The 17,783-nt window shown below is 37.5% G+C and overlaps 1 protein-coding gene across 5 annotated transcripts in view; it reads right to left on the bottom strand.

Moving 5' to 3' along the window:
• The window catches only part of WDR76 (WD repeat domain 76), a 69,362-nt gene that overhangs the window by 23,475 nt on the left and 28,104 nt on the right, over nt 1–17,783 (bottom strand). For all 5 annotated transcript variants that reach the window (XM_039232798.1, XM_039232799.1, XM_039232796.1 and 2 more), the window contains 3 exons: nt 17,643–17,744; nt 17,504–17,547; nt 16,286–16,439 (listed from right to left, as the gene is read on the bottom strand). In XM_039232798.1, the coding sequence (XP_039088729.1) occupies nt 16,286–16,439; nt 17,504–17,547; nt 17,643–17,744 (300 nt within the window). The remainder of the gene's footprint in view (nt 1–16,285; nt 16,440–17,503; nt 17,548–17,642; nt 17,745–17,783) is intronic.

Genomic DNA, 17,783 nt, shown 5'->3' with positions numbered 1-17,783 from the left:
CCCCCTAATTAACCACATCTTCTTGACCCATTCATCAGTTGAAGGACATTTAGGCTCTTTCCATGATTTGGCTATTGTTGAAAGTGCTGCTAGGCACATTGGAGTACATGTGCCCCTATGCATCAGCACTCCTGTATCCCTTGGGTAAATTCCTAGCAGTGCTCTTGCTGGGTCATAGGGGAGTTCTATTGTTAATTTTTTGAGGAACCTCCACACTGTTTTCCAGACTAGCTGCATCAACTTACATTCCCACCAACAGTGTAAGAGGGTACCCATTTCTCCACATCCTCGTCAGCATCTATAGCCTCCTGATTTATTCATTTTAGTCATTCTGACTAGTGTAAGGTAGTATGTCAGTGTGGTTTTGATTTTTATTTCCCTGATGATGAGGGACGTTGAGCATCGTTTCATATGTCTGTTGGCCATCTGGATTTCCTCTTTGGAGAAGTGTCTGTTCGTGTCTTCTGCCCATTTCTTTACTGCATTATTTGTTTTTTGGGTGTGGAGTTCAGTGAGTTCTTTATGGATTTTGGATACTAGCCCTTTATCCAATACATCATTTGCAACTACCTTTTCCCATTCTGTCAGTTGCCTATTAGTTTTATTGATTATTTCCTTTGCACTGCAGAAGCTTTTAATCTTGATGAGGTCCCAGTAGTTCGTTTTTGCTCTTGATTCTCTTGCCTTTGGAGATGTGTTGAGTAAGAAAATGCTGCGACTAGATAAAGGAAGGGAAGTTGTTTCCTGCTTTCTCCTCTAGGGTTTTGATGGTTTCCTGTCTCACATTCAGGTTCTTTATCCATTTTGAGTTTATTTTTGTGTATGGTGTCAGAAATTGATCTAGTTTCAATCTTCTGCATACTGCTATCTAGTTCTCCCAACACCATCTGTTAAAAAGGCTGTCTTTTTTCCATTGGATACTCTTTCCTGCTTTGTCAAAGATTAGTTGGCTGTATAGTTTTGGGCCCACGTCTGAGTTCTCAATTCTATTCCATTGGTCTATGTGTCTGTTTTTGTGCCGATACCATACTGTCTTGATGATGACAGCTTTGTAGTAGAGGCTAAAGTCTGGGATGGTGATGCCTCCCGTTTTGGTTTTCTTCTTCAATATTACTTTGGCTATTTGGGGTCTTTTGTGGTTCCAGGCAAATTTTAGGATAGTTTGTTCTAGTTTTGAGGAGAATGCTGGTGCAATTTTGATTGGGATTGCACTGAAGGTGTAGATTGCTTTGGGTAGTAATGACATTTTAACTATATTTATTCTGACCCATGAACATGGAATGTTTTTCCATTTCTTTGTGTTTTCTCCAATTTCCTTCATAAGGTTTCTATAGTTTTCAGTATACAGATCTTTTATATCTTTGGTTAGGTTTATTCCTAGGTATTTTGTGGGTTTTGGTGCAACTGTGAATGGGATCAGTTTCTTGATTTCTCCTTTTTTTTTTTTTAAATGTTTTATTTATTTCTAGGAGAGAGAGACACAGCGTGAGCAGGGGAGGGTCAGAGAGAGAGGGAGTCACAGACTGAAACAGGCTCCAGGCTCTGAGCTGGCAGTCAGCACAGAGCCCGACGCGGGGCTCGAACCCACGAACGCGAGATCATGACCTAAGCGAAAGTCGGACGCTTAACCGACTAAGCCACCCAGGCGCCCCATCTTGATTTCTCCTTCTGTTGCTTCATTATTGGTGTATAAAAATGCAACCGATTTCTGTATATTGATTTTGTACCCTGAGACTGCTGAATTCATGGATCAGTTCTAGCAGACTTTTGCTGGAGTCTGTTGGGTTTTCCATGTAGAGCATCACGTTGTCTGTGAAAAGTGAAAGTTTCACTTTATCTTTGCCGGTTCTGATGCCTTTAATTTCATTTTGTTGTCTGATGGCTGATGCTAGGACTTCGAGCACTATGTTAAACAAGTGGTGAGAGTGGACATCCCTGTCATGTTCCTGATCTCAGAGGGAAAACTCTCAGTTTTTCCCCACTCAGGATGATTATTAGCTGTGGGCTTTTCATAAATGGCTTTTATGATGCTTAAGTTTTTTTCTATCCCAACTTTCTTGAGGGTTTTAAGAAAGGATGCTGTAGTTTGTGAAATGTTTTTTCTGCATCTACTGACAAGATCATATGGTTCTTTTCTTTTGTTAAGGTGGTATCACATTGATTGATTTGTGAATACTGAACCATCCCTGCAATCCAGGAATGAATCCCACTTAATCATGGTGGCTAGTTCTTTTTATATGCTGTTGAATTCGATTTGTTAGTATCTTGTTGGGAATTTTTACACCCATTTTCATCAGGGATATTAGCCTGTACTTCTCTCTTTTTTGCTGGGTCTCTGTCTTGTTTGGGAATCAATGTGATGCTGGCTTCACAGAATGAGTCTGGATGTTTCCCTTCCATTTCTATTTTTTGGAATAGCTTGAGAACAATAGGTATTAACTCTCATTTAAATGTCTGGTAGAATTCCTCAGGGAAACCAACTGGTCCAGGGCTCTTGTTTCTTGGGAGATTTTTGATAACTGATTCAATTTCTTCACTAGTTATGGGTCTGTTCAGATTTTCTATTTCTTCCCATTTGAGTTTTGGTAGTGTGTGTGTGTTTAGGAATTTGTCTATTTCTTCCAGGTTGTCCAGTTTGTTGACATATAATTTTTCAGTGTATTCCCTGTAACTTTTCATTGTATTTCTGAGGGATTGGTTGTAATAAGTCCATTTACATTCATGATTTTGTCTATTTGGGTGTTCTCTCTCTTCGAGAAGCCTGGCTAGAGGCTGATAAATTTTGTTAATTTTTTCAAAAAACCAACTCTTGGTTTCATTGATCTGTTCAACTGTTCTTTTGGATTCTATATTGTTTATTTCTGCCCTGAACTTTATTATTTCTCTTCTGCTGGGTTTGAGGTGTTCTTGCTGCTCTGCTTCTAGTTCCTTTAGGTACACTGTTAGATTTTGTACTTCGGCTTTTTCTAGTTTCTTGAGATAGGCCTGGATTGCAATGTATTTTCCTCTTAGGAATGCCCTTCCTGAATCCCAAAGAGTTTGGATTGTTGTATTTTCATTTCCATTTGTTTCCATATATTTTTAAATTTCTTCTCTAACTGACTGGTTGACCCATTCGGTCTTTAATAGGGTGTTCTTTAACCTCCATGATTTTGAAGGTTTTCCAGACTTTTTCCTGTGGTTGATTTCAAGTTTCATAGCATTGTGATCTGAAAGTGTGCATTGGTATGGTCTCAATTCTTTTATATTTGTTGAGGGCATGTTTTGTGACCCAGTATGTGATCTATCTCAAAGAATGTACCATATGCACTCAGGAAAAAAGTGAATTCCATAGCTTAGGGATACAGAATTCTAAATATATCTGTCAAGCATACCTGGTCCAATGTGTCATTCAGGTCCATTGTTTCTTTAGTGATTTTTCTGTCTAGTTGATCTATCCACTGTTGTAAGTGGAATATTAAAGTCCCCTACAATTAGCACAATCTTATAAAATTGCTTATGTTTGTGATTGTTTTATGTATTTGTGTGCTCCCGAATTTGGTGTGTAGACATTTATAATTGTTAGCTCTTCCTGATGGATAGACCGTTTAATTATTAGATAATGCCCTTCTTCATCTCGTTACTGCCTTGAAAGTCCCGTTTGTCTGATATAATAAGTATGGCTACTCCAGCTTTCTTTTGACATCCAGTAGCATGATATATATTTCTCCATCCCCTTACTTTGAATCTGAAGGTGTCCTCAGGTCTAAAATGGGTCTCTTGTAGACAGCAAATAGATGGATTTTTTTTAACCCATTCTGCTACCCTATGTCTTTTGATTGGGGCATTTAGTCCATTTATATTCAGTGTTATCACTGAAAAATATGGGTTTAGAGTCACTGTGTTCTCTGTAGGATTCATGCCTGTAGTGGTGTCTCTGGTACTTGTGTTCCTTGCAACATTTCTCTCAAAGAGTACCTCTTAGGATCTCTTGTAAGGCTGGTTTAGTGGTGATGAATTCTTTCAATTTTTATCTATTTGGGAATATCTTTATCTCTCCTTCTGTTCTGAATGACAGGCTTGCTGGATAAAGGATTCTTGGCTGCATATTTTTCCTGTTTATCACATTGAAGATTTCTGCCATTCCTTTCTGGCCTCCCAAGTTTCAGTAGATAGGTCTGCTACTAACCTTATGTGTCTACCTTTGGATGTTAAAGCCCTTTTATCCTTAGCTGCTTTCAGAATTCTCTCTTTATCCTTATATTTTGCCAGTTTCATTATGATATGTCATGTAGAAGATCGATTCAAGTTACATCTGGGGAGATTTCTCTGTACCGCTTGGATTTCAATGTCTGTTTCCTTCCCCAGGTTGGGGAAGTTCTCAGCTATGATGTGTTCAATTTCCCCTTCTGCCCCTTTCTCTCTCTTCTTCTTCTTTTGGAATTCCTACGATATGGATATCGTGCTATTTGACTGCATCACTGTTCTTGAATTCTCCTTTCATGCTCCTGGATCAATTTATCCTTTTCTCAGCTTCTTCTTTTCCTATAATTGTATCTTCTAATTCACCTAGTCTCCTCTCTGCCTCTTCAGTCCGCATAGTGGCTGCCTCCACTTTATTTTGCACTTCATTTATAGTATTTTTAAATCCATCATAACTATTTTTAAGATCCATGATCTTTGCAGCAATGGAGTCTCTATTGTCTTCTATGCCTTTTTCAAGCCCAGCGATTAATTTTATGACTATTGTTCTAAATTCTTGGCCAGCTATGTTGCTTATATCTGTTTTGATCAAGTCTTTAGCTGTCACTTCTTCCTGGAATTTCTTTGGAGGAGAGTTCTTCCATTTTGTCATTTTGGCTAGCTTTCTGTTCCTTCTAAATTTTAAAAGCTTGTTATGTACTCTGCATCTCCAAGTACTGCTATATTAAAGGAGGCTCATACATTGTCCAGGGCCTGGCGATTCAGGAAGTGTTTTTTGAAGGGTGTCCCTTAGTCTCTCTTGTTGTGACTTTATTTCCCTACTAGTAGTAATGTTTTGGACTCTCCACCATGGGTGCTTTGGTTTGTACCTTGAAGTAGCTCTATGAGGCTATCTTCCTAGTAGACTCCATCTCCTTTTCTCCCAGACTCTTGGGGTTCAGAGTCCTTTGGTTTCAGCCCTTCTTTGTTTGAGTGATGCGGGCAGCAAATACGGAGCCCCCTACTTCTCCACCATGTTTTTCCAGTCCTTTTGGGGCTGCCAACATAGGTGAAAGTAAAGGTGAAATCTGAGTATCTGAAATCTACAAACAGGCAGTCCTTCTTGACTCTAGACTTCTGGATCATGACATCAATATCCTTCTGAATCAGCTCTTGCCTTGAACATATCTCCATTAAATAAATCCCTGGAAAAGAAGAAGCCACTATTTCAACCCCACCCTACCTCCCTCGCATGCTTCCAGCTTTCACAAATATTCAGTTAAAAATGAGACCTCTGGTGGAGGCAGGGGCTGAAGGCAAAGTGGTCTGGAAACAGTTACATTTTTTTAAAACATCACTTACCTGTTTTGATAAGCTGGTACGCAGTTTCTCCAATTACAAGAGAAAAAGGTACACTGTATGGTAATGTAATTCTTTGAAAGCAAAATTATAAAATGGTAAAGAAGCTAACATATTATTATTTTATATTAAATACTACTCACCTTATGCTTATGTAAGGATAGGCTATCCACTTCCATACAAGTCTTGTACACGATGTTCTACACAATGACTACTTAGGCGATGATGATGATAATGACATAAAAATGCTCATATACTTCTTGCTGTACAGTTACTAGATTTTCACACAAAGAGACATGTATGTATACAGCAAATAAATTTATTAACTGTACAGTAGGATGATTATTTACTAAGTGTAAGTGGACCATAATAAAGGTCATCTCATTGTCTTCATGTTGAATAGGCTAAGGAGGAGGAGGAGGAGGGGCTGGGTCTTCCAGTCTCAGGGTGATAACAACAGAAGAGGTGGAAGAGACAGAAGGAGAGGCAGCACACTGAGCGTAACTTTATGGAATATATCATAATTTCTGTCTGACTTGTTTTTTCATTTCTCTAAAAATGTTTCTGTATTGTACCAATCCTCCTTCCAACATTTGCTTTAGTGACAGTGCCCGTACCATAGAAGGGTCCACGTCCTAAAAGAAGTCAAAAGTGGTCCTGAAAAATTAGAATGCTTCTGCCAGATTGTCTAATGTCAATTTGTTTTCTAACACTGCTTCAATCATCTGGCACTGGTTCAGAAGCACTCCTCTTCATCAAGCACTCTTCTATTAATTCCTCTCATGGGGCATCTATTAACAGTTGAATTCCTCCAAGATCCACATCTTGAAACCTTTCACCCTTACCATTTTTGTCATAACCGCAATCTCTATCATTTCCTTGACTGTCTGTCATAAATCCTATGAAATCATGTACAACATCTGGCCAGTTTTCTCCAGCAGAAATTTATTCTGTAAGGCTTGACTGCTTTCATGGCTTTTTCTATAACAACAGTGGCTTCTTCAAGGGTGTTATCTTTCCTGACTGTCATGATGTTTTTTCTGCTGGGGTTCTCTTGGTGGCATGGACAACACTTTCTATAGAGTACTATGTATAATGAGCATTAAAAGTCCTTAATGTCCCCCTGATTTAGAGGCTGAATTAGAGACAGTGTTTGGGGGCAACACTTTGATGCCTTGGGTTCTGGGTAGCCAGGGGCATTGTGCAACATCTAAAGAACTTTAAAAGGCAGTCCCTTACTGGCAAGGTACTTCCTGACCTCAGGTACAAAGCATCAGTGATCCAGAAAAGGGCTCTCATTTCCAGGACTTCGTGTTGTACAGCCAAAAGACTGGCTGCTGGTATTTATCTTTATCTTTGAGGTTGGGGATTAGCAGCTTTATAGATAAGGGCAGTCCTGATCACACTGTATTTGCACAGTAGGGTTAGCCTATTCCTTCGTGCCTTAAATCCTGGTGCTTATTTCTCTTCCTTACTAATAAATGTCCTTTGTGGCATTTTTTTCCCAGAACGCACTTTCCTCTGCATCAGAAACCGATCGGTTCAGGCAGATATTCTTTCTCAGTAATTTTCTTAATGGTGTCTGGGAACTTGTCTGAAGTCTTAGAAGCAACAGAAGCTGCTTCTCCTGTTATCCTCACATTTTTAAAGCCAAATTTCCTTCTAAAATTATCAAACCAACCTTTGCTGGCATTAAATTCTCCACCTTTATATCTTTCACCTTCCATTTACTTTGCCATGTGATGACTATGATTGTCTTCGAATCATATTAGTCTACAGGTATACCTTTCTTAGAGCAATCCTACCCTCACATAAAAGCTGCATCTTCAATACGAGATAAAAAGGTATTTCGCAAAAAGTAGGTTTTCACATTTGCTGGAGTAACTGCAGTTAACGGTTTTACAACTTTTTTCCTTTTTTCCTTTTTTTTTTTTTTACAACAGTCCTTGTGCTAGATTCATTTATCTTGAAATGCTGGGCAACTGCAGCTACAGACCTCAATCCAAGTATTTATCAAGCAATTCAACTTTTTCCTGTACTGTCCTGAATTTTCTCTGCTTCTTAGGAGCACTTTCCAGAATCACTAGTGGCACTTTGTATGAGATCTCTGGTGTTTTTCAAGGTGTACAGTACTGCACCAAACACACCAAAAAATATGTGAGAACCTTGAGAGATCACTTTTTACTATGGCACACAGTTTACTGGAAAGATGAAATGTTCACCCAGAGATGATTAGCACTTCATGCAGATACCTGCTATAATTAAGCTCACCACAATAGCAACAGGAGAGCTTGGAAATTATTATTAGAGTAGTACACTAGTACAACAGTTAATTTTCTGCAGTTATGATTTAATACTGCACCTTTATGTTTGTTTACATTTCTCTTGACTGAATGGCACCAAATATGGTCTCTAAGTGTTGAAGTTTTGATAAATTTTCACTTTTTATAATAGATTTGTATTTTATGATAGTAAATAAGTGATAGACTAGTATCTATATGTATTTTCTGCATTCATGACATACCTAACTTTTTCTTATTCTTTTCAATATTTCTAAGTTATGTGGTTCGTCTACAAGTTTTTTCAAATTATTGCAAATCTCCAAAAAAATTCTCCAATCTATTTACTGAAAAAAATCCGTGTGTAAGTGGACCGACACAGTTCAAATTGTGTTAAGGATCAAACGTACTTCTTTAACAGGTGCTATCTCCTAAAAAGGACAAAGCAGACATGCTTGGGTTACCCAGTTAAGCAACTCTTCTTGAATTTTTTAAATATTTATTTATTTAGAGAGAGCACAAGTGAGGGAGGGGCAGAGAGAAGTAGAGACAGAATCCCAAGCAGACTCCACACCATCAGCACAGAGCCGTATGCAGGGCTTCAACCCACTAAGAGTGAGATGATGACCTGAGTCAAGATCAAAGTCAGACACTTAACCAAATGCGCCATCCAGGTACCCCAGGCATCCAACTCTTGATTTTGACTCAGGTCATGACCTCATGGTCATGAGATCAGGGTCCACATGGGGCTCCATGCTGGGTGTGGAGCCTGCTTGAGATTCTCTTTTTTCCTCTCTCTACCTCTCTCTGTTAAAAAAAAAAAAAAAAAAAAAAAAAAAGGAAAAAGTATAAAACATGAAGCAGTAGTAGTCATTTTCCTTTCTTATTTTTTCAACTATGTCTCAATTTTAGACATTTTCTATTGGTTGAGAGCATTATTTTCATGAACGCTTCTCCAGTCTCCCATCTCCATCTGTGTATTTTAGATTATTTTTATTTTGTTCAGGTTGATAACATTCACATCCAGTTCTGTAAACATAATTTGTATGGCTGTTTAATATTAGTTCTGCATTTAAATGGATTCAGTGCTCATAGCCAATTCTTTTGTCAAACTTTTCTGTTCCTGAATTCCTAATCCTGATTTACTCTTAATTGGGTAAGATTCACTGTGAAGTGCTTTTTTTTTTCCCAGATGAAGTCACAGGTCTTGAATTTCTTGAGTGTTTTCACATGTGAGAATACCCACCAGCAGCCTTTAATCACAGAAATATCTTGTCCTGCTAAGTATTCCAGGCCACACTTCCTTTGTAGACATTACATGAAATGTTGCTGTAGAAAATAGAAAAGCCGGACTTTTGCCCTTGAATATAATTTTTCTGCCTAAAAAATTCTTTATCCTCTAAGTTCCAAGTTTTCCTAGAACATGGTATAACATCAATCTGCCAAGTCAATTCCCTTTCCAGAAGAATTTTCTTTGAATATATCTTCTGTTCCACTGTTGGGTCATCTTTGATAGTCTTCCTTACCTATTGGCTTCTCTGTGTTTAAGATTACCTCAAGTCTTTAATGTCTATAATTTAATTTTCAGCAATGTCTATTCTGTTCCTTGCTTTTATCTAATGTATTAGTTTCACTGATCTTCAATGTGTTTCCTTAGTTCTGCAATATGCTTATCCATCTCATTCTGTTTTATCATCTTTAAGTATTATTTTACCAAATAATATTGTTACTAACTTGCTCCACAGCAGCACTGTCCAAAAGAACTTTCTGAGATAACAAAAATGTTATATGTATGTACTATCAATGTAGTATCCACCAGTCATGTGTGGCTATTAGGCACTTGAAACACGCCTAGTAAAACTGAAGAAATTAATTTTTATTTTAATTAATTTAAATGTAAACAGTCTCTTAGCACCAGTAGCTGCTATACAGAACAGTACAGAGCAACTGAGGAGAATTTCCTTTCTTGCCTTGAGTTATGTTTTCCTTCTAGGCCTGTCTTTGCATGCTAGGTTCTTTGGTTGTTTTCCCGGTAGTATTTGTCTAGTTGCCATGTCATTTCTTTTCACTTTCATCAAGCTTGAATTGCTCTGTCCATGTTAGATGCTCAATATAACATACTAACTCTTTCTCCCAGTATCTGACATTGGTTCATTTTTTCCTAAGAAAAAGACAGGCTTAATAAAACATTAAAAAAAAAAAAAAAAAAAAAAAGGGGAGCCTGGGTGGCTTAGTCAGTTAAGCGTCCGACTTTTGCTTAGGTCATGATCTCGCGGTTTGTGGGTTCGAGCCCCATCTCCCCCTCTCTCTGCCCTTACCCCACTGGTGTTGTGTCTCTATCTCTCAAAAATGAATAAAAATGTTAAAAATTAAAAAAAAAAAAAAAAAGACAGGCTTTTCTGTAGCTAAGAAGAAGAGGAAGGTAGATAATTGGTTTCGGCTGAAACAGCATACAATATTTTTTGGAATTTCTAGACTGTAATAGACTTCGATTCATTATTTTATATATGGATTTAGGGACTCCTGGTTGGCTCAGTCAGTTAAGCAACTCTTGTTTTCAGCTAAGGTCATGATCTCAAAGTTCATAATTTTGGGGCCCCACGTCGAACTCTGCACAGACAGCTGTGGAGCCTGCTTGGGATTCTCTGTCTCCCTCTCTCTCTGCCCCTCCCCTGCTGTCTCTCAATCTCTTCCTCTCAAAAATAAATAAGTATTTATAAGGGAGCGGCTGGGTGGCTCAGTTGGTTCAGCTCAAGTCATGAGCTCATGGTTCATGAGTTTGAGCCTCAGGCTTTATGCTGGCAATGCAGAGCCTGCTTCGGAGTCTTTCTCCCTCTCTCTCTGCCCCTCCTGCACTCTCTCAAATGAAGAAACTTACAAAAATATATTTTTAACATTTGTAATGATTTACACCACCTACTTGGCAGATTCAGTTGTAGCTTATACTACTCCCATAGACCAAGAAAATTTCCTTTGTAGAGAATTAGTTCTACTATTCAAAAACTTCCCCTGCTTTCCCCCTTTTCCCCTCAGCAGCCATTTCCCTATTTCTCATTCAAAGGAGGAAAAATCTAAATACCTACTCAATGTGCTTCTCTCTAGTTTTGAGAACATAGGTGAAAATCCTCAGGGTTTTGTCAATTAACCAACAAGGATTTTGGCTGTTAAGGCAAGGTAGAAGCTATACCATGATGTGCCCCACCCCCAGCTGAGCTACAGAATTTCTGTGCTTGGTGGCTAGTTTTTGAAGTGCACTGCATTAAGTTATACTTCTTCCTTATTGCTGTAAGATTTTTTTTAACTGATTTGATTGCTTTTTGTTTATTCTATGGGAAATTCCAATTGCCCATTTTAATATGACTATACCAAGTTAAGAGTGTTAAGTTAAGAGTGTTTCTAGGGGTGCCTGGCTGGATCAGTCAGTGGAGCACACAACTCTTGGTCTCAGGATTGTGAGTTTGAGCCCCATGTTGAAGATGGAAATTACTTAAACATATTTTTTTAAAAAGACTGCTTCTAACTACGTTAAACCTAATTGAATCCAGGACCAGATTGTTCTGAGCCGAGAAATGACTACCTGTGTACACTGAATTAGAATAGGAAACCTGAAAGTACAAGTACCAATTCAAACCAGTATGGTAATTCTAAAACAGGAGATGGGGCTCTGGCCCAACATAATGGCAATAAGGAGGGAAAGAGGAAAAAGCATTAAAGGAATGAAGGGAGGATCCAGCTTAAAACTCTTCAATGGCTTCCTATTGCTTTTAGGATAAAAACCAACATTCTTGGGATGTTTGGGTGGGTCAGTTAAGCATCCAACTCTTGAATTTGGCTCAGGGCATGATCTCATAGTTCATGGGATCAAGGCCTGCGTGGGGCTCCATGTTGACAGTGTAGAGTCTGTATGGGATTCTCTCTCTCTCTCTCTCAAAATAAATAAACTTTAAAAACTTTCTTAATGAAAGTTTTACATATATGTTTATTTTTTATATATAACATATATATTCACATATAATATAATATATAAATATATGGCCTCTGCCCACCTCTACAGCTTCATCCTAATTCCACTCATGCCTTGTGTTCATTCCTTTGCTGTCTATGCTCCAGATACACAAGCATTTTTTCAGGTCCTTAAATGTATCAGATAGGCCTCTTCCTGCCTAAGATCCTTAACATGCTGTTCCCTTGTCTGAAATAATCTTTCCCTTTTCCTTACTTGGTCTACTGCTACTTAGCTTTCAAATCTCATCTCAATTCTCAGTTCCTCAGGGAAGCTTTCCCTGATCCTCCAAATTAGGCAAGCCCCCTATCATTAACACTACTTTTCCTTCAATCTATTAAACACAGTAAATAATTCATTCCACTTATCAAATATGCAATTATATATTTGGCCATTATTTCATTAATACTGTATTTGCCACTAAATTCTAAACTCTAAGAGGGTGGAGACAGTCTTTGCTCACAAATATCTAACAGTTGGAGAATCATTAGAATATTACTCAGCACAAAATAATAAATGTGCAAAGAATGAATGAATGGGTGAATGGGTAACTGAATAAAGAATAACAACTTTTGATTCTGGGTGAAACTAGGAATCTGACAGAAAGTTACAAGGAAAAATTGAGGAGGTGTCAAGGCAATTCAATGGGGAAAAGATAGTCTTTTCGATAAATGACAATTGGATATTCATATGCAATAAAGTCAACTTGGGCCCTTACCTCACATCATATATAAAAAATAATTCAAGATCAATCACCAAACTAAATGTGAAAGCAAACACTATAAAATTTTTAGGAAAAAAAAAACAAAACAGGAAAAACTCTTTAAGGCTTGGAGCTAGACAAAGATTTCTTAAATATGACACCAAAAGCACAATCCATTAAAAAATTGTGGTAAACTGGATATCATCAAATCATCAAAACGTTTGCACTTCAAAAGACAGCATAAAGGGGGAAAAAAGTAGCATTCAGAAAATGCAGAAAAGCCAAAGACTAGCAGAAATATTTGCAAAACACATCTGATAAAGAATTTGTATCCAAAATTTACAAACTCATAAAACAACCTAATAAAACATTGATAAAAGGGGTGCCTGAGTGGCTCAGTCAGTTAAGCATCCGACTTCAGCTCCGGTCATGATCCTACGGTTCAAAGGTTCAAGCCCCTTGGGGCGCCTGGGTGGCTTAGTCGGTTAAGCGTCCGACTTTCTCTTAGGTCATGAGCTCGCGGCTCGTGGGTTCGAGCCCCGCATAGGGCTCTGTGCTGACTGCCAGCTCAGAGCCTGGAGCCTGTTTCAGAGTCTGTGACTCCCTCTCTCTCTGACCCTCCCCTTCTCACGCTGTCTCTCGCTCTCTCTCCTAGAAATAAATAAAACATTAAAAAAAAAAAACACAAAGGTTCAAGCCCCTGCATCAGGCTCTGAGCTGATAGCTCAGAGCCTGGAGCCCATTTTGGATTCTGTCTGTCTGTCTGTCTCTCTTTCTCTGCCCATCCCCCGATCACACACTGTGTCTCTCGATCTCCCTCTCAAAAATAAACATTAAAAAATTTTTTTAATTGATAAAAGATTTGAATAGCCATTTTACCGAAGATATTCAATGGCATGAAAAGATGATCATCATTAGTCATATGCAAATCAAAACCACAGTGAGATACCACTTCACACCCACCAGAAAGTCCATAATCAAAATAACATAAAATAATAAACACTGCTGAGCATGCGGAGAAACTAGAACCCTCATATTGCTGGTGAGAATATAAAATGATACAATCAGGGGCGCCTGGGTGACTCAGTCAGTTGGGCGTCCAACTTCAGCTCAGGTCATGATCTCATGGTTCCCCCGTGTAGGGCTCTGTGCTGACAGCTAGCTCAGAGCCTGGAGCCTGTCTTCGGATTCGGTGTCTCCCTCTTTCTGTGACCCTCCCCTGCTCATGCTGTCTCTCTCAAAAATGAATAAAACATTAAAATAAATAAATAAATAAATAATGATACAATCATTTGGAGAGCAGTTTGGTATTTCCTCAAATGTTAACTAGTTACCATACGACCCAGCAACTCTATCCCCGAGTATCTACTCAAGAGAAATTAAAACACATATCCAAACAAAAATGTGTACACAAATGTTTATAGTAGCATTATTCAGAATAGCTAAAAAATTAGGAAACAACCTAAACATCTATCAAGTGATAAAATGGATCAAAATGTGGTATAGTCAAACAGTGGAGTATTGTTCAACAATTTAAAAAGAATGAAATACTGATACATACTGAAACATAAATGAACTTTGAAAACATTATGCTAAGAAAAAGAAGTTAACAAAGAAGACGACATATTGTATGATTCTACTTATATGACATGTCCAAAAAGGGTAAATTTATGAAGCTCTGCCTCGGTATGAGGGTAATTAATTGGAGGATTAAATGTAATTAGCCAAGAGGTATCTGTAGAAAGGGGATAAAAATATTTTAAAGCTGGAGGATGAAGTTACACAACTCAGTAAACTTACTAAAAGTCACTGAGTTAGGGGTGCCTCGGTAGCTCCATTGGCTAAGCATCTGACTTCGGCTCAGGTCATGATCTCATAGTTTGTGGGTTCCAACCCCACATCAGCTCTGTGCTGACATCTCAGAGCCTTGAGCCTGCTTCAGATTCTGTCTCTCTCTCTCTCCTCCCCTCTCATGCTTGCTCTCTGTCTCTCTCCCTCTAAAACTAAACAAACATTAGGGCACCTGGGTGGCTCAATCAGTTAAGCGTCTGACTTCAGCTCAGGTCATGATCCCACAGTTGGTGGGTTCAAGTCCCACATCAGGCTCTGTGCTCACAGCTCAGAGCCTGGAGCCTGCTTTGGATTCTGTGTCTCCCTCTCTTTCTCTCTCTGCCCCTTCCCTCACTCATGCTCTTTTTCGCTCAAAAATAAACATTTAAAATATAAATAAACATTTAAAAAATTGTAATCATTAAGTTGTACTTTAAATATGTGAATTTTACAATATCTAAATTATGCTTTGATAAAGTTAATTTTTTAAAAAACTAGGAGAGTTGGGAGATGAGTACAGGGCAGCAAAAGTATTGAATTAAAAAAAAAATTTTTTTATATTTTTAAAATTTATTTCTGAGAGAGAGAGAGAGAGAGAGAATGATAGCCTAAACCCAGGCACCCCGAGTTTTAGACTTTCTCAAGCTGTTAATGTGACACAGCCAAGGTTCTGGGAAATTTAGACAGTTGTTAAAGATACCAGATTATATGGGGCACCTGTGTGGCTCAGTCAGTTAAGCGTCTGACTTCAGCTCAGGTCATGATCTCATGGCTTATGGGTTCGAGCCCCATGTCAGGCTCTATGCTGACAGTTTCTGTGTCTCCCTCTCTCTCTGTCCCTTCCCCACTCATGCTCTCTCTCTCAAAAATAAACAAACATTAAAAAAAAAAAAAAAAAAGGACACCCGACTATAGAGACCTAGTAATACAGATTTTGAAGTCACTAGGAAAGACACAACAAAGGGACTTTTCTACTTGTCTTCAACTCTGTACAGATCAATCTACCCTGAAAAGATCTTCACTTGAAGATCTAATTCTCTATTTTTCTTTTTCAAAGTTCTTTGACCAATGATATTTATACATTGCTCTCATTTCTTCCATTACCCCATTCTTTTTTATTCTCTCAAAGTCTGTGTTCCTTCCTTACCTCTTTGTTGAAGCTATTCTCTCAATTCCCTAATGGTACCCCATTTTCAAAATGACCAATGACCTTTTCTCTGCTTTCATTCTTTTTAACTTCTCTATAAGAAGCTTTGTCAAACTCCAATCCTTAAAACTCATCTCTTCACTTGTACAACCTTACACTACTTTTAGTCCTCTTCCCACTTCTCTTCTATTTTATTTACCAAATACTTTTACCTCCTACCCTCACTCAAACCTTATCAAAATAAGGAAGAACCTTTTCTCCCAAAACAAGAGAGAAAAATCTGTTAATAAACAGGTCTTTGTTCTACTTTCCCAATTAGAAAATAAATTCAGAGAACATTAACTTGGCTTTTCTCAATTTTGTAACCATCAAAAGCAATCCATGCATAATTACATGTACAATGAATGGAATTCAGTATCTGTTTGTGACTCATAAAAAAATGAATGGAATCATCCTAAGCAGATCCCTGAAAGATACTTTTTCTCACGTGGAAACTGTATTTTAAACATGATTAGAAAACTAAGAACTTAGTGTGATCTTTTCATGTATACATTTAAAGTTGTAACAGAGTTTCCTGGCATTCCTGGCAGTTAATTTATGCCCCGAGGACTAAGGATATTCTAACTAAAAAATTTTAAGTTCAGAAAGCCAACTAAAATTTCTCCAGATTTCTAAACTCTGAATCACAAAACACAAAACTATAAATCTCAAGTAACATCTACAAACACATGGCTCTAGGCTATCCTCCTGTAGACTATTTGTTTCAGTCAAACTTTACTGTCTTCAAAAAATTAATAACTTACCAAATCCCAAAGTCCAACTTGTCCAGATTTGGCCCCAGCTGCCACCAAAGTTCTAATTTCTGATGGGTGGAGAGTCAAAGAGAATATTGGGCCTTTGGTAACTTTATGAACAGTGTCTTCATTAATGATCATGCCACTTAAATTGGCTTTATAGCTGAGAAAACAAGTTATTTTAGAAGTAAAATCAATCAACAGTCAAAATATCTGAAATATAACTCAAAAAAAAAAAAAAGAAAAAAGAAAAAAGACACAGTAAATAATTAACCTCCTAGCAACCAAGGAAATCAAATTAGAAAATGGGATACTATTCTTCAGTTATAAAAGGAAGCAGACTGCAGTTAAACATATACATTCATTAACAGTGCTAGTGGCAGAGTAAGTTCACGTAAGATTTTCAGAGGGAAAAAAAAAAAAAGATTTGGAGAACAATTCAGCAATGTATGTCCATAATATCTGAGTCATTAAACTCACTTCTGGAATCTATCCTAAAGAATTAACACAGTATCACATTTAAACACATGCACATATGTAACTAACTACACAACTAAACACATAAAACTAAATTGAAAATAATTCTAGGGGCACCTGAATGGCTCAGTCAGTTAAGCATCCAACTCTTGATTTCAGCTCAGGTCAAAATAACACTATTCATGAGACTGAGCCCTACATCGGGCTCTGCACTGACAGTGCAGAGCCTGCTTGGGATTGTCTGTCTCTATTTATTAAAGAAACAAACTTAAAATAAAATGGAAAAAATTTATTTAAAAAAATTCCAAATACAACAGAGGAAGTAGAGGTTAGTAAGTAAATGCTACCTCTTATACGAAACAATATGCAATAAATCGATAAATTTAAAGACTTGAGTAAAAGTAACTATGTTAATGAAAAAGCAAATGCAAATTTGTATATACGTTAGAACACAATAAACTAAAAATGTACGTGTATTCATTCATTTATTAAACAATGAGTGAATATATATATTGTGCCAAGCACTGTTTTGGTTATTGAGACAAAATCCCTGCACTCATGAAGCTTTTATCACAGTGGTATTACATATGGCAATACCTGAAAAGAAACATACAAAAACAACAGTTGTTAGGTGGAAATATTATGGGTATTCTTTCCACCTCATTTTCAAAACCTCCTGTAACAGTATATAGTCTGTGTAACTTAAATATCTCAGAAAATATAAAACAAAAACAAGGAATTTCAACTCACCTTTTAATGCTAGATAACTCCTTCTCAGTATTCTTAATACTTGTCTGCAACAATGAAAGAGATCAAAGTAATAAATATATATACTGAAAATTTTCCTTAACAGATAATTCTAAAAGCTGTAAGCCCTCCCAAGTGATACCTTGTTCATTTCTGCCCAAGTCTGTAGGAATCCTTTAAATAGGTCATTGTCATCATCTCGATTTTCAGGAGTCATTTCTAAAGGCCCAGGCGGTAACAAAGGCTATTTTAAAAAATAAAAAAATCAAGAATAAAATGAGAA

The sequence above is a fragment of the Hyaena hyaena genome, unplaced genomic scaffold, assembly GCF_003009895.1.
Source record: "Hyaena hyaena isolate Hyena2069 unplaced genomic scaffold, ASM300989v1 scaffold_70, whole genome shotgun sequence".
NCBI classification, from domain to species: Eukaryota; Metazoa; Chordata; class Mammalia; order Carnivora; family Hyaenidae; genus Hyaena; species Hyaena hyaena.
Note: the sequence above shows the minus strand (reverse complement) of the source record. Positions and strands in the feature narration are given on the sequence as shown.